Genomic DNA, 26,339 nt, shown 5'->3' with positions numbered 1-26,339 from the left:
GTCTCCTCAGCTGAGGGGGTTACCACAGGAATTGGGGAATTCTGTGCAGAGGAGTTACATATTGTGGCAGAGGGGTGGAAGCTCTTCAGCGGTCCAGAACTAAAGGTAAGAGGCTCTGAAAGAATGGTGGCAGAGGTGCAGGGAGGGTGTGGAGATGAAGCTGGAAAATGTGATTGGGTCCAATGGCTAAGAACCTCTGACCCCACATTAATAATTGTACGTCACTCTGTCCTATAAGAAAGCAGGTGGCCTCTCAGACTTTGAAGCAAGAGAGTTGTCATCAGAGAAGATGTTTCAGAAATTATCTTAATTTATATTTTCCCTTTGTAAACTTAAAATAGAGAGAAGAGATATAAAGGGACCTAAAACACATATAAATTACAATATATGGACTTTGTTTGGAACTTGAAAAACGTAAAAGGAAATTATGAAATAATGTGGGAAATGTAAACACTGGATATTTAATAATATTAAGGAATTTTAAATTTGTAGCTGTGGTTATATTTTTTAAAGGGGGGGAGCCCCCCCCCCCCGGGACTCAGTGGTTAAGTGTCTGCCTTCTGCTCAGGTCATGATCTCAGGGTCCTGAGAGCACCCGCTCTTCAGGGAGTCTGCTTATCCCTCTGCCCCCTCCCCTTCTCCACCCCCACCCCCCACGGCTCCCTCTCTCTCAAATAAAATCTTAAAAAAAAAACAAAAAACGTGTTAATTTGGGAACGGAGAGAGGGAGAGAGGCACTTTAATAGCCAGTGGGCCCTCTCAAACATTCCCCACAATAGCTGTGGTGGTAAGGGGTGGAGGGGGACCTACCCCCAAATACTTCTTAAACAAAATCTAAATCTGACATTCAAGGCTCTCCATATCTAGATACACAACCATTCCAACACCCGGCTTTTCCTAACAGGAATAAGTACTTAACAATCCATCAAAGACACATACAGGCTACATGTGTCAATGAGCTTTGGTGGTGAAACTGTCCCTCGGTCCCATTAGGAGAGGGACACTTCAGCAGTGCCCCTCAGATTTTAGGGGAGGTCGAGTTGACCCGGGTGGATTCTTTGCCTGGGAGGCAGCATCTGGTGAGAAAGGATATTAAGAGGCTCACTGAGGGTAAAGAGAAGTGAAAGAAAGAGGTTTCTTTGGTTTAGCCTTGGACTATGCCCTAGCTCTCAGGCGAACTTAGAGTGTGATCCTGGCAGGTCAGTCTCCTCTGTGAGCCTCAGTGACCCCAGATACAAAGCTCAAGAGGTGGTAAAGGTGTTGTAAGGGTCCTTCCTGCTCTGACATCTTCTGACCCGGCACTTGGGGAAAGCTGTCTGCCGGACGCCTCAGCGAAAGCCGACGCACAGCTGGGCCTTAACAAAGAGACGGGGTCTCGGGAATGTTCCCGCCCCCAGCAGGTTTTGGAAACTCCCAGAGGCTGAGGGGCGGGGCTTGAGAGCGCCGCAGCCAATCAGTAAAGGTCCAGGCCGCCGGGGCGGGGTTTCCGCGAGCGGCCGCGGCTGCCAGGCTGGGTCCGAGCATCCCGTGGCTCGAGACCCCCGGCCCGGACATGGCGGCGGTCCCGGCTTCCCGGCGACGTACGCTGATGCTTCTTCTGGCCGTGGCGGGGGTCGCGGAGGTGGCAGGAGGCCTGGCCCCGGGCAGTGCGGGTGAGTAACTGCTGGAGCAGCGGTTCGGGGCGGTCCAGGGCGGCCGCCTCAGCGCTCCAAGATGGCGCGAGGCAGGGGGCGGGGGTGCGCGCGACCCCCAGACCTGGCCCAAGTCCGGTGACCCAGGGTCGGGAGGTGCCGGGAGGCAGGAGGGGGCCCTGAAACGCGACGAGCGAGGAGACCTCTCCACCCTCACTCTCTCTGCTCCGAACATCTGCTGCACGGGGAACAGTGACCCGCGTTCGAGGCCTTGCCCTGTCACCCACAGGACAGGGGCCCCCGTATCGACCCTCACCCCCACAGCGGACTCTGGTCTCTGCTAGAAGTGGTGAAATGCCTTTGCCCAGGACGGTCGCGAGGGTTGGATGGGATTTTCGAGGTGCAGCCGCCTTACCACCGCCTTGGCCAGTTACTGTAACTTGACCCACGGTTCAGAAAGGCACACCTCAGGCGGCGAGCAGTGATGGGCCCCACAGCCTACCAGGTTCAAGTATCTGAGAATGGGCCCGAGCCTGCTGAATCTAATTCTCCTGCGGTCCGCAGCGGGTGCACGGTGTTTCCAACGTAGCGCTGGGCTCTGGCGGGAGATTAAAATCAGTAAACCCTGCTTTCTGGGGGCTGTTGAGCTTAAGGAGAGTTGTGTTCTTGCTCTTGAGGAATTAAATCAAGAATGGATAAGAAATTGTTCAGTGTATCCCACTTTCTGGGCTTTAGGAGTTGATGCCAACCCTTGTTCCTCCGCCCCCCCCCAGCTCTGTAGGAGGTGGGGTACAGCAGGACACAAGCCACTGGGATTCAAGGAATAAGTGTCCAGAGGAGATGGAAGACTGTGGGGAGGGAGGGAGAGAGATGACATCCAAGAGGGTGGGGGGAAAATTGATCCCCCAGTTGCATAAACATTGTAAGATGCCAGGGATTTATACAAGCGAAGTGGTGAAGTGCATTGCCTACAGGGAGAGACACCTAGAACAAGCAAAATCAAACCCAACAAGATTTTAAGATAGCTTACAGTGTTAAAGGTTTTGTTTGTTTGTTAAGACAATAATGTATTTAAAGAAGAGAGAGAATTGTGTTGGGAACCTGGGATTAGATAGTTCATTGTAACTGAGTTCTAAAATTTGGCTGTCAGACATCAAAGGAGAGAAAGAGTGAGAATATGCTGTGTATTCTTGGCTAAATCAGCTGACCTTTCTGGGCCCCATTTTTCTCATTAAGCTGATCTAAAGCACTTCCAAAGTTATGGCCCATGGAATACTAGTTGTCCATTCTCATCCCACAACCCCTTGATTCTGTGGAGTAATTAAGAATATTTGAGCAAGTTACTTAGCCTTAGTCTTTTTGTGCATTAATATCCACATTTATTATATATAGTACCTTATGGATTTTATTGTGAGAATTAATTGAAGTAATACTTGTATAGAATTTAGAATAGTGTATAATGAACACTGAAATGTTAACTATTAAATAAGTTTGGGAAACACTGCACATTGTACCCTTCTCTTATAAATTCACAAAACATGTTAGATTCACAAGAAAGGGTCCAAGGATTCCTGTAGTAAAGAACCTTATTTGCTGGGGAATGGAAAAAGACTTCTAGAGGTATGGAGTTTCTTTTTACGATAATGAAAATGTTCTTAAATTAAGTAGTTGTGAGGTTGCACAACTCTGAATATTTTATTTTAAAAGCAACTGAGTTGTACACTTTTAAGGGTAAAGTTAATAATACGTGATTGTTAATGTGTAAACTGAGGCATATTAAACATTTTAAGAGTTTATTTGAGCAAAAATTGATTTGAATCAGGTAGCACCAAACAGGAAGTGATAGGAGCTAGAGGAAAGATTTTAATAGAGAAGAGGTAGAAGCAAAGCAAGGAAATTATTTGATTGGCCGTAGCTTAGGGGGATGACTTATTGGGAAAGCCTAGGTGGCTGTTTGTGATTGGTTGTCCTTAGATTTCGATTTTTTAATCTTGAGGCATTATAGGCTTAGGTTTTGGTTTGCTTAAGAAGGCTACCAAGCCATTAAAACCACAGCAGTCTAATGGCCTCCTTGTTTAATTGATTTAACATGATTTATATCTCATTAAAAGTATTATAGGGGTGCGTGGGTGGCTTAGTGGATTAGGGCCTCTGCCTTCTGCTCAGGTCATGATCTCAGAGTCCTGGGATCAAGCCCCACATCGGGCTCTCTGCTCAGCGGGGAGCCTGCTTCCTCCTCTCTCTCTGCCTATTTCTCTGTCTACTTGTGATTTCGCTGTCAAATAAATAAAATCTTAAAAAAAAAAAAATATTACAGGGGCGCCTGGGTGGCTCAGCAGGTTAAAGCCTCTGCCTTCGGCTCAGGTCATGATCTCAAGGTCCTGGGATTGAGCCCCACATTGGGCTCTCTGCTCATCAGGGAGCCTGCTTCCCCCCCAACCCCCATCCTCTCTGCCTTCCTCTCTGCCTACTTGTGATCTCTCTCTGTCAAATAAATAAATAAAATCTTAAAAAAAAAAGTATTATAGAAAGAAGCTTGTTTGCTTATGAACTCTTTTTTGTTCATGATACCTAAAGGACACATTAGAAAATGCTGGGCTAGGGGCTTCTGGGTGGCTCAGTCCGTTAAGGGTCTGCCTTTGGCTCGGGTCATGATCTCAGCATCCTGGGATCAAGCCCAATATTGGGCTCCCTGCTCAGCAGAGAGTCTCCTTCTCCCTCTCCTGCTCGTTCTCTCTCTCTCTCAAATAAATAAATAAATAAAATTATTTATTTAAATAAAATTATTTTTTAAAAATGTTAGGCTAGATAATTTCTAAAGGCCCTTCCAGCTCTAAAAATCCATGACAACGTATAGTGTGCATTGTTTGAGAAAAAGAGAAATTCTGTTTGAACCAAAAATGAGATTTGTCCCTCTATTAAGTTCTAGGAAACATTTATTGCCTGGTCCTTACATAAAGAACATTGAGTATTACAGTGGACAAAAGCTTCCATTGTGAATTTGTAGAAAGTGTGGGAAAAGTTCTTCAATCCTCAATAAAAATTTAGAACAGAATATTAAATTGTATTTCAGTGAAGGCCTGGCTTTTATTCCTGATCAGTCTTCTTTTTCCTCTCAAAGTCTGGGTTTCCCTATATTCTTTGGTATAAGGCTTTATTTAGAAGTCTTAGCTGTTCTTGGCGATTTTTATTGCTTTTCCTGGGGGTGGAGATGAGGGAATGATATTACTAGCTCAGTGAAGAAGGACACACCTTCATTGGAGGAATGCTACTCTTACTATCCCAGTGTACTTTCCAATGCCAGCACTGCCCTCTCCCCCATTTCTGATATTCTCTTTGAAGGATGGGATGGGACCCTATGCTGTGGTTTCAGGATATGTGTGTCATGGCATCTGATAATAGGTCTGTTTCTATTTAAGGTGTTTTGTAATGGTACAAAAAAAGGGAAAGATGAAACATTAAGGGCTAAATTTCAATAAGTTGACATTTAAGGAATTATGTAATAGTCAGCCTAGAATCCTGAAAAAGAATGTAATGAATTTTAAGTTAGAAAAAGCAAACGCCTATCTGGAGGAAAGTAATAAAAAGCAGATTCTCTTCTCAAAGACTTATCTTGGCCCACATTGTGGAAAGAGCTAGGATTGGTGATAGACCAGATATGACAGTTTATTCTGGTATGCTGCTAAAAGTTCCTCTCTCATATCCATAGATTTAAGCAATCTCAGTAACCATACTTTTCACTGTACACCTTTTCTAGAAGAAATTGGAATGATGTCAAGGAGGTAGTTTTTATATACTTTAAGTGTGGTTTTTAAAAGAGAAAAACATCTCACAGAAGTTTGTTTATTCAAAAAACCTGTTTTTATTCAGTGCTTGCTAGCTGTCAGGCACTATTCTAAATACAGGATTGCTGCTCTCAAGGAGCTTACATTCTACCGGAGGAGAGATAGACAATAAACAAATAAATAAAATGTGTTTTGATAGTAATAAGTAGGCTGTGAAGGAAACCAGCTGATAAAAGGAGTGTGTGTGTGTGTGTGTGTGTGTGTGTGTGTGTGTGTGGTGGGGGGTGGTGGGGGGTGGTTCTTTACACAGTGGTAACAAGAGAGTCCTTTTTGGGAAGGAAAGTTCAGAAGCAAAATCTGAAGACTGAATGTCTAAGAAAAATAGGGTTAGGGACCAGAAAGTGCAGAGGCCCAAAGTCAAGAAGGAACTAGTATGGTTGCAACATGGTGAGCAGGAGGGTGGGCTAGGGCTAACAGTACTGAGCCTTGCAAAAAGCCACATAAGGATTATGGATTTTATTCCTTGTGCAGAAAGAAACCAATAGACTATTGTGTAAGAGATGTAAGCTTTGATTTGTATTTTAGATCACTCTGGCTGCTGAATGAAAAAAAATGATTGTAGTGTGGTAGGAGTAACAGCAGGTCGACTGGAAGAAGCCCTCTGAAGTACTTGAAGCAGGAGATAGTGGTCATTTACAGTGAAGTGGTGGTGGAAATAAAAGAGGAGAGATTCAGGATACCACCTGAATCTGATCCCACATGGATTGGATGTGGGAAGTGAGGGAAGGAAAAATTAAAGATTACTTGTAGGTTTTTACCTTGAGCAGTTTATTAAAAAATGATGCCATTTACTGAAGTCTGGAAGTTGGGGAGAGGAGCACAGATTGGGGGAAGGTTAGCAGGTGAGCCAAGAAGAGCATCAGAAGTTCCGTTTTTGTATGTGTTTAAGATGGATAATAGAAGTAACTGCTTAGGTCCATTTCATACCTGTCAGTAATCCATTCAGCAAATATTTGTTAAGCTGTTAATAGTGCCAGATACTGTGATAGGTGCCAGGTATAAAGGGATAAGCAAAAACAGACATGGTCTCTGCTTTCATGGGTTTATTGTTTAGTAGGAAATTCAGACATTAATTATCATATATATGTGTATATATATATCTACATTGCTAACATTATGTGGTTGTATTAGTACATACCCATTTACATTCTAAATGTGAAGAGTATATCTGAGGAAAAAGGTGGTTTAGTTAAGTATATAGCATGTAATATGATGGATGTTGTAAATCACACAGATAACATGAAGAAGATGTCAAGAAGACTGTAATATTAAGAGAAACTTTTTGGTCATGCCACTGGGTGCCAAGCCTTTTTACTTTTAGATTCCTTTTTTTATAGATGGAGTCCTGCAGCGTAGAATGGACAAAGGAATTATCTAAAATTACTGGCTATTAGCCTCTTTGGGGAGGACCTTAGAAGAGTCATTTGCTTTGGTTATTCCAGCATGATGAATGTCTAGGTTATGGCTCTTTTGACCCCTTAAAGGAACAGAAACCAAGGTGGCTCCGGATTGGATGGCTAGTGTATAGCACCTAACAGGGAAGCACATGGAAAACCAAAGGTAGGAAATTCAGCAAAGCAGACCTCAGAGACTGCTGTGGGAACTAGAAAGCTGCCAGGAGCTGAAACTACTGTTAAAGACAGTCTCTCTGTACCTTTCATAGCTTCTCTGTGCCTCTCTTACATTTCCCACTCCCCACCAATCAGCTTCCTCTTTTTTTTTTTTTTTTTACTCATCATTTCTGAGCTGCCATAAAACTTCAGCTTCCTTAGCTGCAGCCCTTCTTGACCTTATGGCTTCAGGGCCCACAACCACATGGCCATACACTTCTGTGCCTGAATATATGATTGGGTCCAATTTATCTTTCGACTTAGGCCAAAACCTTGTATGATGTTGCTAAATTACTGATTGGTCACTGTGTGAAGTGTGATACTGGAGTGTCCTGGTGGGAGAAATACAACTTTTTTTAGTTTTTTTTTCTGATAAATTCATTGTATAACTAAGAAATTTTTACTTATTAATCAATGAATATCATCTTTTGAGCTGAGCAGTATGCCAAGTGGATACAAGAAGTTTACAGTCAAGTTGGGGATACCATAAGTACACACATGAAGTAATTAGAGAAGATTTAAATGTTAAAGTTGCCAGTTCTGACTAGACTATCAGGACTTTCAATAACCAAAAAATCAACAGGGCTTAGAGTTATTGGAGAGTTGAGGTGGGATTTAAGCCTTGAAAGATGTTCTGGATTTAGGACAGCAGCTAAAGGGCACTAAACATTTCAGTCAGAAGGCTGTGTTCATGGCAACTGTAGGCTTTCCTTGTTAAAAAATAATAGAAGGTCAGGGAAGGTAAAGTTATAAGAAGACTTTGAAAGTTTAGAACTGGAATAGCAGGAGGCCATTGTGGGCCCTTTATTAGAAGAGTGACATCATGAAGGGTCTGTCTGGTAGTCATACCTGTAATAGAATCAGATGAATATAACTGGCTGTTTTGTCACTGCAGTACAAGGGAAGCAATGGAGAAGGGTATCTGTAATTTGCCAATGATTAAGAAAAAATATTTATCTCTCTAGATCGATAAATAAAGCATTATGATGAAATGTTAGCAATGTTGAATCCAGGTAATGGGTATATGGGTGGTCACTATTGTTTGGCTCTTCCTTAGCTGATGATACATTTTATATAGAAACACAAATACCACATATTTTTAAAGGAATAAATGTAACAATTGCAAGAATGTGCTTTTAAGTTGAAGATATAGTTGTCATTTAAATGTCTTAAAAGTGTCCATTTCCAGGCTGTTTTGAAAAAAAAATGATTAAAAATAAGATGAGTTTTTTTATTATTAACACATCTTTTTTTTAAAAAAATGACTTTTTCTAGTATCAGCTCAGATATAGTTATTTTCCCTCAACAGTGTGGGATATATATATATATTCTGTTTTAGTAATTAATTCTTTAGGAAGACCTTAATTAGGGGGAATCTTTGTTTTCCTTAAAAAAGAAAGCAGGAATGGCTTTTCATTAAATTGAATTATAGCTTTTAAGAGGTTTCTGTGGCAAAATTCCTTTTAACTTCAAAAATCCTATAATTCTATGAATATTTTAGTTTTAGATTAGAGTATTTGTTTTTTTAAGTGCTGGTTGGTCTTAGAAGTTGCATTTTTCCCTTGTGGCTGGAGCATGTGCTTCCTGCTAACTTGCCTATCTTTAGTACACATGTGGCCCAAACTGTTAGACCTTGATGTTTCTAATTATTGGATAATTCTGCTTGCATATTTCTAGGTTACACTAATGTCTTCTTAAAGCCAATATACATGGCTTTTAGCAATCTCTTTGGGTTTTATTAATTTTATAATTATAGACTCTTGGAATGAGGTGCAAAATATCCATATGTCTTTAATGAGGATAATACCTGGGCTTTTTATTTTCATCATGTCAATATCAAGTTTATTTTTAACAATTTACCTTTATCTGTTCAATTCCATTTCTTGAGAATAAGAGTTTTAAACTATTTTTCTTGAAGAACAAGAAATTAGATTGGAATCAAATCATAAAAACAAAACATTTCTAAAATTGTCTTATATAAAAACATTAGGCCTTGGAGAGTTTTTTTGCACTCTAATTGTTAAATGACCCAATTAATCCATTTTAATAGCTCTAAAAAAAGACAAAGGCCTTTAGTTGCCACATTAATTGCATTTGAATCCCCTCTCCCCATGTGAAGGGGTGGCATGTGAATTGATGTTTATTTGTAGACTTTTATTTCTTGAAAAATATGTACTGTTAAAGATTGTAAAAAGTTTTGTTGTTTCAAGGAAGAAAAATGTGCACCAATGTAATAATGGTTAAGGTTAAGGATAGGATATGGAAAATATGATGGAACATAGGTCCCCTAGCCTGTTCATGGAGTGTGGCAGTCCTCTCAAGGGAGGAAATGTACTATTAGTGAGGAATGCTCTGTTGGGAGGGGGAAGGGAGTTATTACCAGAAGACTTTGGGCTGCCCTCTGTGATCCCATATTGTCAGAATTATCAGAAGGCTTTTAGAGGGGCCCCTGCGTGGCTCAGTCATTGGGTGTCTGCCTTTGGCGTGGGTCGTGGTCCCGAGTCCCGAGTCAGGCTCCCTGCTTGGTGGGGAGCCTGCTTCTCCCACTCCTACTCCCCCTGCTTGTGTTCTCCCTCTCTCTCTCTGTCAAATAAATGAATAAAATCTTTAAAAAAAAAAAAAAAAGGAGGGGGAGCTTTTGAATGACTAGAAGGAAATATGTCAAAATGTCAGCATAGGTTCTGGCAAGACAGTGGGAGTATAGATCATTTTTCTTCCTATTTTCCAAACTTTGGGGTTTCTTAAAAAAAAAGAATTATTTAAAAAATTTAATTTTGGTTGTCACTACTTTGTATATTTGACCTTAACTATTAAACGGGGGGAAATGGGCTTTTATATTTTTAATAAAACTTTCCATTGTTATTGGACTTTTAATTTAATTATAACACATTTTGCTTCTGTTCTAAATAGACCTTTGCTCCAAGAAACTGTTTTACAAAAAGTCCCTAGGCCCAAATCAGACTCTTGTCTGCCTGGTTTACTTTTGCTAAGCTTGTGCTTATTGGGACCATATGTTATCCTGAGTTATCTTTCCTCATGATCAGCTGGATTTTTTTTTTGCCCTCAAATGACCTTTGTGTTAGAAGATGGTAGAAAGTGGCAACTTCTTCAGCACTTCAAAAGAGCACATCATTATCACACGAGAGAGCCTTTTTTTTGGTTTGGTTTGGTTTTTCTTTTTCCTATCTGCCTTTCTCATTGTAATGCATAATAAGACTGGGGACATAACAGGAATTTTAGAAGATGGGGGGAGCATGGTGTGGCATGATGGGAGAAGGGGTGTTTTTTTGTTTGTTTTTGAGAAGAGGTGTTTTGAGAAAGCCTCATGAGTGATTGCCCCCCCCCATGCACCCTGTTTTATGGAGAACAATTTCCAGTTTTGAATTTAGAAGCCTTGTTGGTGAGATCTAAAGAGCTCTTTGTTTATTCATCTATTCATTCATTTTCCCCCAATACAGATCCTACCTTCAATCAAAAAAGCTCTGCTTTCATCTAATTTGTGTACTGAAATTGTGTAGATTGCATTTGAAGAGATAATATTGCAAATTTATATATATATATATATATATTTTTTTTTTCCATGAAGGAGGTGCTGCTCCATTTATTTTAGGTCTTTTTTTTTTTCCAATTTATTTATTTTCAGAAAAACAGTATTCATTATTTTTTCACCACACCAATTTATATTTTAAACCATTGTATCAGATCCAGCTGCCTAAATGTAACATTTTCATCTTGTCTCCTTTGACAGCCCCTGATCAATCCAGCTGTATCTTTTTTCCAGTTAGGTACACTGTAGAATAATAACATCTCTCTGCTGTTTATTTCCGTAGCCCATTTATGCATTTCCTGGCCTGTAATGCTGCTTGGCAATGTTTTTCCTTTTCTCTGATTTGTTGTTTCTCAAACTGGCATTCTGAAATGTTAGTAAGTGCTGTGAAAAAAATGCTGTGCTCTGAGAAGTCTGTCTACTTAGATCTCTTTTGGGGAGATTAGTAATGTGTAAGCATATTAAAGGCTTTGCGAAGTCCTACAATAAGGAATTCTCTTTAACTTTTTAAAATTCTTCATTTCCCAGTTTGTTTGAACATGAAACGTTTTCTCCTGAGGGATAGATATTAACAACTCATGAGTAGAATACAAGTTTGAGAAACATGTTTATAGTTGCCTCCTTTCTCTGTTCTCCAAAGTGACTGCTCCACACTTGCACAGTTTCACCTCAAGCCCCCAACCCCATCTCAGCTGTTTTTGTTTTCAGACCTAATCTGTGTTTCACTGAGAAAATGGAGGCTATCAACTTCCCTCATAATTTATTAGTGTCCTTATATCCTTTTCTTGTCTAGACTTTGTTTTACCATCAGACTATATATAACCTGCATAAAGTCAGAGAATATAACATTTATTCACTATTGCACCCCTTGCCCCGAATTCAGTGCCTTTTCTTTTTCCTTTTCTTTTATTTCTCTTCTCTTCTCTTTCCTTCCTTCCTTCCTTTCCTTCTTTCTTAAGATTTTATTTATTTGAGAGAGAGAGAGAGCTCATGGAGAGGGAGAGGGAGAAGGAGAAGCAGACTCCCCACCGAGAAGGGAGCCTGATGCGGAGCTCAATGCCAGGACCCTAGAATCATGACTTGAGCCAAAGGCAGACACTTAACTGACTGAGCCACCCAGGCACCTCAGTGCCTTTTCTACTTTTTTTTTTTAATGGGATTCTTTTTTTTTTTTTTTTTTTTTTTTTTAAGATTTATTTATTTATTTATTTTATTTATCTCTGTCTCTACAGAGATCACAAGTACACAGAGAGGAAGGCGGGTGGGGGGGGGAGGCAGGCTCCCTGCTGAGCAGAGAGCCCGATGTGGGGCTTGATCCCAGGTCTTGGAGACCATGACCCGAGCCAAAGTCAGAGGCTTAACCCGCTGAGCCTCCCAGGTGCCCCCCTCAGTGCTTTTTCTTAAACCCGGATCTCTTTCCAGCAATCACCTCATTTCTCTAATACTCTGTTTCAGCCACAGCTGTATGTATGGAAGTTCAGTTCTGGCACTTACCACCCAGAATTAGAGCAGACTCCACAAGTTACAGGGCATGGTCCCCAACAAGACAGCACTTATCCCAGACACCAGCTACACTTAGGCAGTCTCTAGGCCACCCATACTTTTGAACAACTAGCTATATAAATTCAGGCTTCCCATGACCACCTCAAAATCAGTAATTCACTAGAATGATGCATAGAGCTCAGGGAAGCACTATAGTTATGATTGCAGTTTTATTATAAAGGATAAAATTAGGAGGACCAGCCGAGTGAAGAGCCACACAGGGTGAGGTCTGGGAGGAAATGCAGAGCTTCTGTGCCTGCTCCTCACAGGATCACCTTCCTGGCATATCAGTGTCTTCAGCAACTAGGAAAGATCAACTTAGCTGCAGTATCTAGTGTTCATTGGGATTTCATCACATAGACACGATTGATTGGATTGTTGGCCATAGGGTTGAACTCGATCTCCATGTCCAGTCTTGCTAGAGGTTGGGCTGCTGTCATGGGGCTCAAAGTCCCAATCTTCTAATCTTCTAATCAAATGGCTGGTCTTTTCTGACATACTGGCCCCTATCCTAAAGTTATCTAGGTGAGACAATTGGAAGTGGGGGGTGTACCTCATTGGCATAACAAAGATAAACCTCTTACTCTAGAAATTTCAAGTATTAGAGTCTTCATCCCAGGACTCAGGGAAAAAGGCCAACTACAAATGGGGAGGGAGGATTTTTTCTTCCCTCGATCCCGCATCCTCCTGTAACCACTACTCTATTTTTCCCTCCCATGTCTTGTCTCTTTTTTTAAAGTTTTATTTGTTTGAGATAAAAAGCGTGCACAAGCAGGGATGGACAGAGGGGGAGAGAAAGAGAGAACCCCAAGCAGACTACCCACTGAGCACAGAGCACTGCTCAGGGCCTGAATCCCTGAGATCAAGACCTGGGTGGAAACCAAGAGTTGGATGCTTAACTGATTGCATCACCCAGGTGCCCCTTCCCTCCTGTTTCTGCCAGACTTAATGAGAGCCATTGTTTGTTGTTTATACTTCCTCATCTCTGGTTTACAACTTAATATCATCCACTTGTAGCTCCACAGAAAGTACCTTGTGAAGATTACTAAGTGGCCTCCTAATTGATAACTCCGTTTCCTTTTTTTTTTTTTTTTTTGTTAGATTTTATTTATTTGACAGAGAGAGGTCACAAGTAGGCAGAGAGGCAGGCAGAGAGAGAGGAGGAAGCAGGCTCCCTGCTGAGCAGAGAGCCCGATGCGGGACTCGATCCCAGGACCCTGAGATCATGACCCGAGCCGAAGGCAGCGGCTCAACCCACCGAGCCACCCAGGCGCCCCCCCCCCGTTTCCTTTTTTTGAGTCTTCAATCTAACCTGTATGTTTTGGTACATGACACTGTTCCCTCTTCTGTAATGCTACTCTCTTGAGGCTGACCAGCCTGTCTGACTGTTCCATCTCAGTGTTTTTTCTTATTTCTTCCCATGCCACAGACTTTGTGTTCTTTAGATTTGGTGCTATGATTTCTCACTATTAACTCTCCCTAGGTAATGTCTTTCATTTCCATATGTCTCCTTTATGTGGATGACTTTCAACTTGGGTCTTTCAGCTTGGCTTTACCTGCAATCCAGGTTTAGATTTCTGACTTCACTGCTATTCCATCTGGATGTCCTATAGGCCTTAAATTTAACATATCCCAAACAAAATTTACTACCTTTTTTTTAATCACTTAGTCATACATTGTAGATATAAGAATAGAATATAGCCTATAGGGTAATTATAAGGATTGAATGAGATCATGCTTAAAGCAAACTTAGTAAAATTCTGGTGCATAGAAAGTACACATGACAGTCTCTATTATTAGCCTGCAAGCTTCTTGAGGGCAGGGACCATGTGCTCAGACAGCACTGTCCTTGGTTTGTAAATGTTTGTTAAGTTAAAATAATAATAATAATAATCTGTTGAATAAATATTTTTTTGTAGCCATTGGATTTAGTTTAATAGTCTTGTTTATTTAACAGTGGGCAACATCTGGTGTTTATTTTTTCTCTTAGGTGCACTGTGTTGTAATCATTCAAAGGATAATCAGATGTGCCATGATGTATGTGAACAGGTAAGCTTACATAATAATTATTGAGGTTATGTGACTGTTTATTAAGTATAGTTTTGGAGAAATCTGCTGGATAGCACCTTAACCAAGTCATCATAGTTCACATCACCAATAATGGAACAAATTAATATGTGTCTGCTGACATAATGCACTGAAATGAAGCACAGCATCTTAAGTAGCATTCCTGTCAAAAGTACATAACCCAGAGGCGCCTGGGTGGCTCAGTGGGTTAAAGTCACTGTCTTCGGCTCAGGTCATGATCCCCAGGGTCCTGAGATTGAGCCCTGCATTGGGTTCTCTGCTCAGCAGGGAGACTGACTCCCCCTCTCTCTCCGCCTGCCTCTGTGCCTACTGGTGACCTCTGTCTGTCAGATAAATAAATAAAATCTTAAAAAAAAATTCATAACCTGAATCGTGAGGAAACAATAGGGCAAATCAAGATTGAGGTTTATTCCTCAAAACAATAGCCAGTTTTCTTCAAAGTTGTCAGGGTTAAGAAACTTGCAGATTAAAGGGAACTACAGCTATATGACAACTAAATGCAATATCCAGTCTTGGATTGGATCCTGGAATTTTAAAAAATAAATTGCTGTAAAGGACATTATTGGCTAAATTGGTGAAATTTGAATATGAGCTGTAATAATAATGAATCAGTGCTGTGATCCTAAATTTGGTGATTGTATTACAGTGACATAGGATAGTGTCCTTTTTCTTGGGAGATACATGCTGGGAATTGGAATGAATGACCATATCTGTAATGAATCCTAAAATGTTTCATCAAAATAGCAATAATATCTGTGTATGTAGAGAGAGTTAAAGCAAGTGTTGCAAAATGTTAATAATGAGTAACTAGATGAAGACTATGTGAGTGTCCTATACTATTCTTGAAACTTTTCTGTAGGTTTGAATTTTTCTGATTGAGCCTCTTAATTTCCACTGAAACAATACCTGTGCATAAAGTCTACTTTCTTTCATCACCTTGGTTGTGCAGTTCTGGTGTTGGTACTTGAGAAGAAATGGCCTCCAGTATCTTTTTATTTTTCTTTTTAAAGATTTTTATTTATTTATTTGATAGAGAGAGATCACAAGTAGGCAGAGAGGCAAGCAGAGAGAGAGGGAAGCAGGCTCCCTGCTGAGCAAAGAGCCCAATTTGGGGCTCAATCCCAGGATCCTGAGATCATAACCTGAGCTGAAGGTAGAGGCTTAACCCACTGAGCCACCCAGGCACCCTGACCTTGAGTATCTTTTGAAGAGTTTTCAATAATGTATATTTTGTTACTTCCTAGAATTTAGAGAGCTACCTAACTGGAATTAAAACTTCTCTCAAACAATGTTAGGAGTTTATTTATTTATTTATAAAAATTTTATTTATTTACTTGAGAGAGAGAGAGAGAGCTCATGCATGCATGAGCAGGGGAGGTGGGCAAGAGAGGCAGAGGGGGAGGGAGGGGCAGAGCAGACTCCTTGCTGAGTGTGGGGTATGATGGGGGGTTAGGGGCTGGATCCCACAACCTGAGCTAAAACCAAGACTTAGCTGCTCAGCCAACTGAACCACCCAGGTACCCCCTCAAACAGTATTTTGAATTTAGAAAGATTTTGCAAAATACTCTTTAATTATAAAACAAGATAGTGACTCAGCTCATGTAAGTACATAATTCATGTCAAAACACTATAGCAGATTAAGTTTTCTGCAAATGTATTGTCAGAACAATAGCTTTTTTTTTTTTTAAGTAAATTCCATGCTTTTTTATGTACGGTTTTGATTATGTAACTAACACCATAATGCACCAATTTTATCAACTCCTCCCAAATTCTCCTGTGCCACAGTGTAAACAATCCCCTCCTCTCCCCCAACCCCTCCCCTGGAAACCACTGATTTATTTTCTGTCCCTTTTTCAAAATGTCATATAAATGTGGCCTTTTGAATACAGCTCTGTCAGCATAATGTGTTTCAAATTCGTACATGTTATATGTGAATCCATAGTTCATTCCTATGTATGGCTGAGTTGTAGTCCAAGTGGCTGGTATGCTACAGCCATTCCCAGGGGAATGCATTCTATACACCATCCATTTATCCATCTAGCAGGGCATTAGAACATACAGTCATTCTGAGATTGAGGCTGGTAGGGTTGTAGGATCCAGCTTTTAAAAGCAAAAATGACTCTTAGATGGTATCATCATAAGGGAGCTAAAGCACTGCTTTCCTGACTTTGCTTATTTGGTGAATAAATCTGGCCGTTTATCCTGTAGAGTTTCTCACAATCTGAATTATGCTATTTGCAACTCCATGGTATCTTTTATTTTGTTCCCCTGTCCTCTATATTGCTTAGTAATTGGTAGGTAGATTTAGAGCAGAGTTATCCAATAGAGCTTTCTGCAGTGATGAAAATATTCTGTATCTGTGTGATCCACTATGGTAGCCACTAGCTACATGTGTCAAGTGAACATTTGAAATGTGTTTAAAGACAGATGAATGGATAAAGAAGATGCGGTATATACACACATACACATACATACACAGTGGAATACTATGCAGCCATCAAAAACCCCAAATCTTGACATTTGCAATGACGTGGTTGGAACTAGAGGGTATTAAACTGAGTGAAATAAATCAGAGAAAAAGAATTATCATATGATCTCTCTGAGGAATTTGAGAGGCAGGGTGCGGGTCGTAGGGGAAAGGGAGGGAAAAATGAAACGTGATGGGACCAGGGAGGGAGACAAACCATTAGAGACTCTTAATCTCAGGAAACAAACTGAGGGTTGCTGGAGAGTAGCAGGGTAAGAGGGATAGGGTGGCTGGATGATGGACATTGGGGAAGGTGTGTGCTATGGTGAGCACTATGAATTGTGTAAGACTGATGATTCACAGACTGTACTCCTGAAACAAATAATACATTATATGTTAATTTTTTTAAAAATTAAAAGTTAAAAAAAAAAGAATGTGTTGAAAGAGGTCGAGGAGAAAGAGAAAAAGTTTGGGAAACTGAATTTTAAATTTTTTTTTAATCATAATTGATTTAAGGTTAAATTTAAATAGCCACACATGGCTAATAGTAACCTAACGAGACAGGTCCAGAGGCTTGATCAGATTCAGGTTAGGTTTTGCTTTATTTTGGTTTTGTTTGTTAGTTCAGCAGGTCTTACTCATAATGTTACTGTGTCTGATTGCTTCTTTTTGAAATTAACATTATAGTCATTATTGATAATTGCCTAAATGCATAATTCACTAATGGTTGCAAAATGGTGATATTCTAGCTCTTGTCACATATTAACTATATTTGGTAGTTTGGGAGAAAAATGGCTCCTGAAACTAACTGGAGATAAATCCTTTTTCATTGCCCTTAGCATTCATGGATTTCACAGTCTTAACTATTTGCAGGTAACCATGAAGTTCTATCCCATATATAATGGCTTATAATTTACTGAGACATCAAGTTGTAATTGTAGTAATTAAAATTCTGTTTGGAAGAGAGCCACCAGTTAGCCTGGTGAATGAACTGGTCACCTCCTCAGCATCTTTATTAAAAATGGCTTTGTCTCTATTTAATGGTATTTTATGGAAGTTTATGCCGTAATGCTATTCAGACTTGTTGTTCACTAACAAGGGTATGACATAATCTGTTTTACATTGTTGTCAGTTGACTAACAGCGGTTTGTAGAACGGTTTAGAATAAACTTATCTTTTTTTCTTTTCTGTTTTCTTCTTTTTCTCCTTTGTCCTCTAACAGATTTGGTAGCATGGTTTTTTCCATTTTTGGTCATTAGAAAAGGTCTAGACTTGCGTATATGGACTTTCTTGATTATTTGCCAAACTAACCGACTTTTAAGAGATGTTACCTCAGCTTAATTTAGATCTTTCTAAAGGTTTCCCATTTAAAAAAGGAAGTTGGAAAATAGACAACTGATAAGTATAGAGGACAAATTTTACATCTTCTTATTTCTTGCAGAAAAATGCCACAAAAACTTTTTTTTTTTAAATAGATATTCTCCTCAAAAAGTGAATCCCGACTAAAGCATCTGTTACAGCGAGCCCCAGATTATTGCCCTGAAACAATGGTAGGTTTTGTTTAACTTAAAGCTTTTGTCTAAATGAAGCCATCTAATGAGTTAACTTCTAGATTCAGGAAACTTTTCAAAATGATTTGGGTTTGTGACCAGATTAAAATGTTAGATTTAACTAGGTATTTTAAAAAGATCATCACACAAATTGCTAGGTAGAATATTGTTTTTCATCTTTTATTGTTTATCCTATGATGTAGGTATAAAAATAATACTAAATATAAATGTATTATAGTCTTTAAATTTCATAATAACCTTTTATCTGGAATTTGGAATTTTACTTATTTTGATAATGTTCTTAGATATTGTTATTAGATAATGTTATTAGATAACATTATTTTGATAATATTATGAAAACCATAATAACTATATCTTACATTTATTTTGAATTTGAAAAGTTAAATTTGGGATAAGGGGAAATGTGTGACTTCTCATTATTCCTATCTTCCCAATTTTTGGTGTATTGTAGATATATTGCTTGTATGTCTGAATCATGTCACTTAAAATCTTTCCAGTGCTTGGTCCATCCTCAGTGTTCAGGATACTGGTGGGCCAGACTACGGAATATGAACTTACATGAGACAGACTTTTTAGATGTGGTGACTTGCATTATATGAGGGGTGAAAATTTGATCAAAAAATTCTGACAGTTACATTTACCTCTACTTGCTCTATAGACACTTTTGTCTTTATGATTAGAAACAGTGATTCCAATAAGCATCCTGAGTACCCAGACTCATTGTTAGTGCTCTTAGATGGGAAGATAGCGAGCAATATTTTTGCATCTCAGTTTTATTTTTTTCTTCCTTCAGTAGCTGCTTGATACTCATATAGTCTTAGAACACTGACTACATAGAGACAAACATAATCAAATTAGCTGTACATAATTTCTGTATAAATTGTCATATTTAGGAACTGGTTATATAAAAGCTTTTTGGTGATTACAATTTTAGGTTGAAATTTGGAGTTGTATGAATTCATCTTTGCCAGGTAAGCAAAGAAGTGTAACATTTATTTAGCACTTTATCTTTAAAAACTTATTTTGTGATTGTAAAATCTGTGTCATAGTCCTGTATCGTAATGTATCCCCTTGAATTCCTATCTTCTCTTTCTTGTAGTCACCCAAATTTTCAAATGTATAGTTTATTCTCATTCACTCAATCATTGACTATATTCTTGTCTCTACTTCTTCCATTCTAGTGAAACTGGTCTTTGAAAGAGCACTAGGATCTCACGATACTTAAAATCATACGGACTTTTCTCAGTACTTACTCCCTTTGACTGCCCTGCAGCACCTGGTACTGTGACTGCTACATCCTTATGACTCCACCTTGGCCTCATGCATGACCTTATCCTCTCCTGCCTTCCCTCTCCACTACCCTCTCCCCATTAAAGACCTTGGTTTTTCATGTGTGTGGTCCTCTTCTCTTCTCTCTCCACACTTACCTGGTAATTGCTTTCCTTCCCAGAACTGTTAACTAGTCAGCCTCGGGAAAACAGCCTTCAAATCTAAGTTGTCACTCGCAACTTCTAGACACAGCACCAGGATGGATCTCTGCATCCTGGTAACATCTGAAGTATAAATTTAAAACCAAATTCAGAGGGGTGCCTGGGTGTCTCAGTGGTTAAGCCTCCGCCTTTAGCTCAGGTCATGATCTCCGGGTCCTGGGATCGAGCCCCACATCGGGCTCTCTGCTCGGCCGTCTGCCTGCCTTTTTACCTACTTGTGATCTCTCTGTTTGTCAAATAAATAAATAAATCTTAAAAAAAAAAAAAAAAAACTCATAAATGCCTGTCTTGTGAATGACACTGGACTGGAATCTCTCAAGTTATCTTTGATTGCTTTTTCTTTTTAGCTCCATTGACTCTGTCCAGGGACAGAGTCACAGGTAGGCAGAGAGGCAGGCAGAGAGAGAGGCGGGGAAGCAGATCCCTGCTGAGTGGAGAACCTGATGTGGGGCTCGATCCCAGGACCCTGGGATTTTGACCAGAGCCAAAAGCAGAGGCTTTAACCCACTGAGCCACCCAGGCACCCCACTATTTTGAATGTAATAATCCTTATGCCCTTTTTTGTTTGCATGTTAAGTTAAATTGGAAGCTTAGCCTCAGATTCACAGTTGTAAAGTGAGGAAGCCTCTTCTTGCTTTCCTTAACCTATGTGTCCTTTAGAGACACTGTCTACCCAAAAGTGAGAATGATCTAAAGAGAGTTTAGGATGGGCAGAGAGAAAAGAAAAAACAAAGCACCTGATAATTATGTTGTGGGGCTCTGAGAAGACTGACAGCATTGGAAGTAATGGTGCGAGGAGGGCCTTAATAATTTTGAGGCCCTGCTATCTCAGCTAATTTTCCTACGGACACCTGCTTTGACTTTTAGTAAGATCCACGAACCAGTTTGGCATGCCATTTATGGTTGTTACTGCTTATGACCAAAACATTTGAATGTTTTGTTTTTTAAGGTGTCTTTAAGAAGTCTGATGGCTGGGTTGGCTTAGGCTGCTGTGAACTGGCTATTACCTTGGAGTGTCGACAGGCATGCAAGCAGGTAATACTGGGCAGTCCGACTCATAAACTGCGTGGCATACAGTGTGAGTATTAGCTTTGTGTATGTCTTGGACTTTGCCCACTTCATACCTTTGGAGAGGTGACCCATAAAAGTTGCCCATTTAGTATTTCTTACGTAGACCACTTCCTTTTAGACTTGCTGCTTTCTCAGTTATGGCTGCTGCATGTAAGACCTTCAGCCGTTTCTTATTCTTTCTTCTCTTAGCCATGCAAGAGAGAAGAAAGAATATTATTGGAACTGAAGCCTTTTGTACTCTGCCTGTGGTGATACTTAGTCCACGCTGAGTGACTACAAATGGTTGTATAAATTTAGAGTATGCTTGGATGAGAGCAGACAACTCAGTTGGCTTATTTAGCTTTCATCTTTCCTTCTCTCTTTTATCATGTTCAGGGTTTATCCTGATCATGTTTTTATATCCCTTCTCTGCTCCTAAGGTGAGCACAACTCCAGCAGTGAACTATGACTTCTCTTTGATTGGATAGATCTCTGGTCCAATTCAAGTTAGGCCCCTGAGCTCTTCCTCACTGTATGTGGTTTCTCAGAGTGCTGTGGGAAAACTGGTCTCCTAGCTGCTCATACTCCCAAATGGTGAGAGTAGATGTAACTGGGAAATTTAGGTGGACTGGAAACCACAGCTCGAAAGCCTTCTCTTATTTTCTTCTTTTAATGACTGGTCTCTGGACCAGAGTCCATGAGACATGGTGGCACCTTTACTTTCATTCAGACCACTGTACTATTTAGCCTGAGCAAAACTCACTGAGCAGCACACAGCCTAGCAATCTGCTACTCTGCTCCAGCAGATGAAGCTGAAGTTGCAGTTGAGATGAAGCTGATTTGCAGAGGATTTGAACTGTAATGGGTCTAGGGGGACATAAAGAGAATTACATAAAAATAACTTTTTTTACTTGCCTGGCATAACCTTTCCCTCTTCAGTTGCCCTGTCCATTACATGTGGATCTTTTCTGTGGAGATTGACTCATAAATCAGTATGAGAATTTAGAATATAAAGGGTTAAAGAAGAAGCAGAATATAAATGCCCTGGCAGAGCTTCACAAGAAAATTTGCCACAGAGTGAAATTCAACTAAGAAAAAAGTTCTCTGATTTACATTTCCTTCAGAGTCATCTAGTTTCTGAAACAACAAAAGAACCCTGTTATTATGTGAGATTAAAGCCATAAAAAAGTGAAGTTTTAGCATATCGGGTAGGTTCTGGGGCTGATATTTGTTTTAAAGAACGTGCCTGAAATTTGTTTGTTGTATTTTGTGAACTTTTAAGTATTGGAGCGTAAGATTTTCCTCATATCATACCAGCAAGTAACATATTAATGTATATTCTTTTTGTTCTGTATTGACTAGCATGTGTAATAAATTAATGGAGAAATTTTTTATCTTTTAGGCATCTTCAAAAAATGATATTTCCAAAGTTTGCAGAAAAGAATATGAGGTATGCATTTTATTTAACAAATTTGGATAGATAATTCAAATATTATCAGAATCAATAAAACCATTAAAATTTAAAAATGAATTCATTCTTGCATTAAACTGCCTTTTACTTTACCTTGTGTAGAAATGTCATGACATTAATTGATTTGTTGAAATTGAACAAAATGCCCTATTAGCTATACATGAGTTAAGAAAATAAAATCTTAAAGTTAAAAAAAAATTTTTTTAAGAAATACCTACATCACATAGAGGCTTTAACCTATAATGTATTCATAATAGCAGCTGATTGTATCCAAGTTTGTGCAGTAGTTTTTCTTAGGTTCCATGTCCTTTTTTGCCTCTTTTCCTATACATTGACCCATCCAGGTATCCATCTTTATAAACTATCTCTAATTGAAAGAAACAAAATCACACTGCTAGTGTGAATAGCTTCAAACTTTGCTAGCTCTTGCATTTGGTGGGAAAAGTACTAAATTACAAAGTCTGAATTAAATCTGAAGGACTCTTGTCTCTAGATGGGTGGTTCCTAGGGCAGGCATAGAGGAAGTATTTCACATCATGCAAATTCTTACAGATGCTTGTCCCTGATGTGAAAAAGCTCCTCACTGGACTACTTTCTTCAGTTTTTAGAACTCCATTGTTAAATGTGACATAATTGTTCTTCATAGCGTTAAGACTGTGCAGTTAAGGGTACTTACATTCATCATTTTTACCTATAAACATTGGGATTCCTTTGCTTTTAATAGTCTGTATTCTCTTGGAAAAAAAGAACAGTTCTCTTAATACCTTCTAGATTATAGTTCTACCTTTTTTTTTCTTTTCTCAATGCCTATAATTATATCTCTTGATTAATGTTTTTAAATTGGAAAAATCTTATTTATCTTTTGTCCCTTTGTACTATTTGCTAAGTTATATCTGTTTCTCTGAACACATTTCCAGAATAACAACAACTCTTCTCTGTTCTTATTAAAAGGAGCCTTGCTGCAAAGAAATAAAAGATCTTTCTTTTTTTTTCCTTATCTTTCTACCTTTGAAATAACTAGTTTTAGTTTCTCTTGAACAAAGTGGCTAACTGTGATAATTCCTTCTTTTCTCCCACATGATGTCTGACACTGTCCATCTCCTGTAGCCTGTCCTCCATTATTTTAGTGTGCTTCCTTCTCTTGTCTGGATTTCTGCATTGCCCTAGGAAGTCTGCCAGTATGTGTTGATGAAGGACGGGACAGGAAAGGTAAGAGAGATAAACACTGTCCTATGAGAGAAATACTAAGGATAGTTTACTTTTCCCAGTCTGTCCTCCCTTATTGGCCTAGAATTAAGCAACTATTTTCCAAAAATCTACATGCCAAGGGGGTTCTTTTACATATATATATGTAAAATACATATACGTAGTATGATATATATGAAAAATTTACATATGTGATGTACATGTGTAATATACATCTGTATTACATATGTAATATACATTATATTACAAATTTACATATGTAATATAAATCTGTTAAAAACTGACTCTATAAATTATTCAAGATAATTCAAGGCTCAATTTGATTTCTTATGTATTACTTAGAAATAAAAGACAGACAAGAGCACTTGAATGCCGAAGGAGGGTTCTGCATTATAAACCCCAAATAACATTCACTCTCATGATTGTTGAAGTCTAGTCCAAAGACTAGACTATTTGTTATGAAGTGAATAGGGTAAATACGGTGTAATGCAACCTATTTTAATTGGACTGGTTGTTTATCTACAAAGTATAATTTATAAAACTAGGCTTTCAGTATCTTTTCCTTAACACTGAGAGTGATCCCTGGAGTGAACTTCCAGATATGTAAGCTGTTACTTTAGGCTTACAGTTACAGGGGTTAGCATTTACCCTGCAGGATGGTTTTATGAAGCTTGATTAGATATTCAGAGAGTGAGTAATTTTATTTGGAGGAGCTAATGCTTGTCTTTACTGGAAAGCTGCTGCAGAAGCCCTTTTGAGGGCATTTCCTGAGAAATGTACTTAAATGAATAAAGTTTAAAAATGTTAATGCCATTTAAAATTCTGTTTTGTTCCAACCAATCTAAGATAAAGCAGTTAATTCTAAAGCATTGTTATGTCTGATTTTATAGCATCTGGTTCCTTTTCTTATACAAATCAATTATTTATTGAATGTAAGAGGCAGTTTTATATAATAGAAAGCATAAACTTTGGAGTTTTACCTAATTTAAATTCTAGCTCAGCTACTTATAATTTAACTTCAAATACTAAAGAATTATATCTGAGTATAGAACTGAAATATATACAACACACATGAGGAAATCAGGGAAATCAGAATCAGGGAAATCAGGAGGCAGAGTGAGCACCTTGGGGTTTATCAGGGGAAACTTTGCAAAGGAGAAAGGCCTCAAAAGATTGGCATACTTTGGTAAAAAGACTGTGAATTAAAAACATGGCTTGTGCAGACATATATACATATCTATGTTGTGAAGCATATATGTTGTAAAGGGAGTTTAAAGAAATGGAGAGATACTGAGTATTGGTGTTTTTAAATATAATAACCTGTATCTCAGAGGTATTTAGAAAACAGGACCAAAGAGGAGAAGAGAGATCATGCCCAAGTCAACTGTGAATAACCCTTAGACCTTGAGAGTTAAAGAAAACTTGATGAAAGATAAAGTGTTGAAAAAAGAGGAGAGCTGGATTTTGAAATTGCTTTTTTAGGGACCTAGAAGAGATACAGATACCAATTAGGTTGAATGAGACTGTTGGAATGAGATGTTCCAAGAAAAGAGAACTAACTTCCTTTTGGTGGAAATGGTCAAGCAGAGGTTTACTGGATTCACATATTGTGGGAGGGATTTTTGCAATGGATGGGAGATTTGGCTGATGATCTCCCAACTCTGCAGTTCTTTTTCTGACCCGTACCAAAGTAAGAGTACTTCCTTCGGTACTGATGAGTATTTTTTCAGAATCACACTTTTTATTAGAGCTACCTTTATTAACCAGTAGCTTGATAACTCTGACACAAGGACATGCTCAGGTGTTGTAGACACGCTCAATTCTGGATTCTCCATGCATTTTCACAGGTATGGTCCTTGGCCCACCTAGAAATATTGGTGAGGCCACATGGATTTGTAGATGTGTGATACTAGAGTCAGGAATGATAGTGAAAATATTCAACAGCTAGAAGGCACCAGCTGAAAAGCTGCTGGCTGTAAATCATCACCAAGCCATACTAGCACACACCACCTGTTAGAGCACCATCAGCAAACTATATGAGTCTGCACGCACTGCCTCATTAGAGCCAAGGTACAAACTAAGTTGTGTTTTCTGTGAGTTGTGAGACATCTAGTATAAGTTTTTTTACATAGTTTTTGTCTGCAATTGGCTGAAAATATTTTCTTGGTGATTTTAATGGTGATTAAATATTTTAATGGTGATTAAAAAAAGAATTTTATTGTTCATAGTTTTTTTTCTTGAATGTCAGGATAAGCGTTAAGTGAGGCTGATTAATTTCCAGAGACTTGGCAATGGCTGTAGAGTGGTGACACAAATTTTAGTTTTGGGTTCATGAATTCTACCTTTATGTCAGGCTGCCATTCTTATAACATAGTGGTCATAAATATAAATACCTTTTTCATTTGCTGAGTGAGCCACTGAAATACAGTGCTACAGACTTTTATCAGACTTCTACATTTTTGTTTCTTCCTTTCACAGATCCTTTTCTATGTTTCTCTTTATATTCTTTTCAGAAGTGTCATTTTCAATTCTCTTTTCTTTCCTGCCTTTTTTTCACTCCAGTTATTTGATGTTACTTCATTAAGAAAAGTGAGAAACTATAAAGGAAGCAGTAGGAGGTATTTTTGTGAGAGCTCACTTTTTTTTTTTTTTTTTAATTTGACAGACAGAGATCACAAGTAGGCAGAGAGGCAGGTAGAGAGAGAGAGGGAAGCAGGCTCCCTGCCAAGCAGAGAGCCTGATGCGGGGCTCAATCCCAGGACCCTGGGATCATGACCTGAGCCAAAGGCAGAGGCTTTAACCCACTGAGCCACCCAGACGC

The 26,339-nt window shown here is 39.1% G+C and overlaps 1 protein-coding gene across 1 annotated transcript in view; it reads left to right on the top strand.

The window, feature by feature from the left end:
• The first annotated feature begins 1,520 nt into the window (after nucleotides 1–1,520).
• Nucleotides 1,521–26,339, top strand: part of RECK (reversion inducing cysteine rich protein with kazal motifs) — a 75,944-nt gene continuing 51,125 nt past the window's right edge. Inside the window, exons 1-6 of the mRNA XM_044265369.1 lie at nucleotides 1,521–1,652; nucleotides 14,166–14,224; nucleotides 18,206–18,280; nucleotides 19,236–19,272; nucleotides 20,741–20,826; nucleotides 22,244–22,291. Of these exons, the coding sequence (XP_044121304.1) occupies nucleotides 1,553–1,652; nucleotides 14,166–14,224; nucleotides 18,206–18,280; nucleotides 19,236–19,272; nucleotides 20,741–20,826; nucleotides 22,244–22,291 (405 nt within the window). The 5' untranslated portion in view covers nucleotides 1,521–1,552. The remainder of the gene's footprint in view (nucleotides 1,653–14,165; nucleotides 14,225–18,205; nucleotides 18,281–19,235; nucleotides 19,273–20,740; nucleotides 20,827–22,243; nucleotides 22,292–26,339) is intronic.

The sequence above is a fragment of the Neovison vison genome, chromosome 9 (assembly GCF_020171115.1).
Source record: "Neovison vison isolate M4711 chromosome 9, ASM_NN_V1, whole genome shotgun sequence".
NCBI classification, from domain to species: domain Eukaryota; kingdom Metazoa; phylum Chordata; class Mammalia; order Carnivora; family Mustelidae; genus Neogale; species Neogale vison.
The sequence above is the reverse complement of the archived record's forward strand: the minus strand, read 5'-3'. Positions and strand labels throughout refer to the sequence as shown.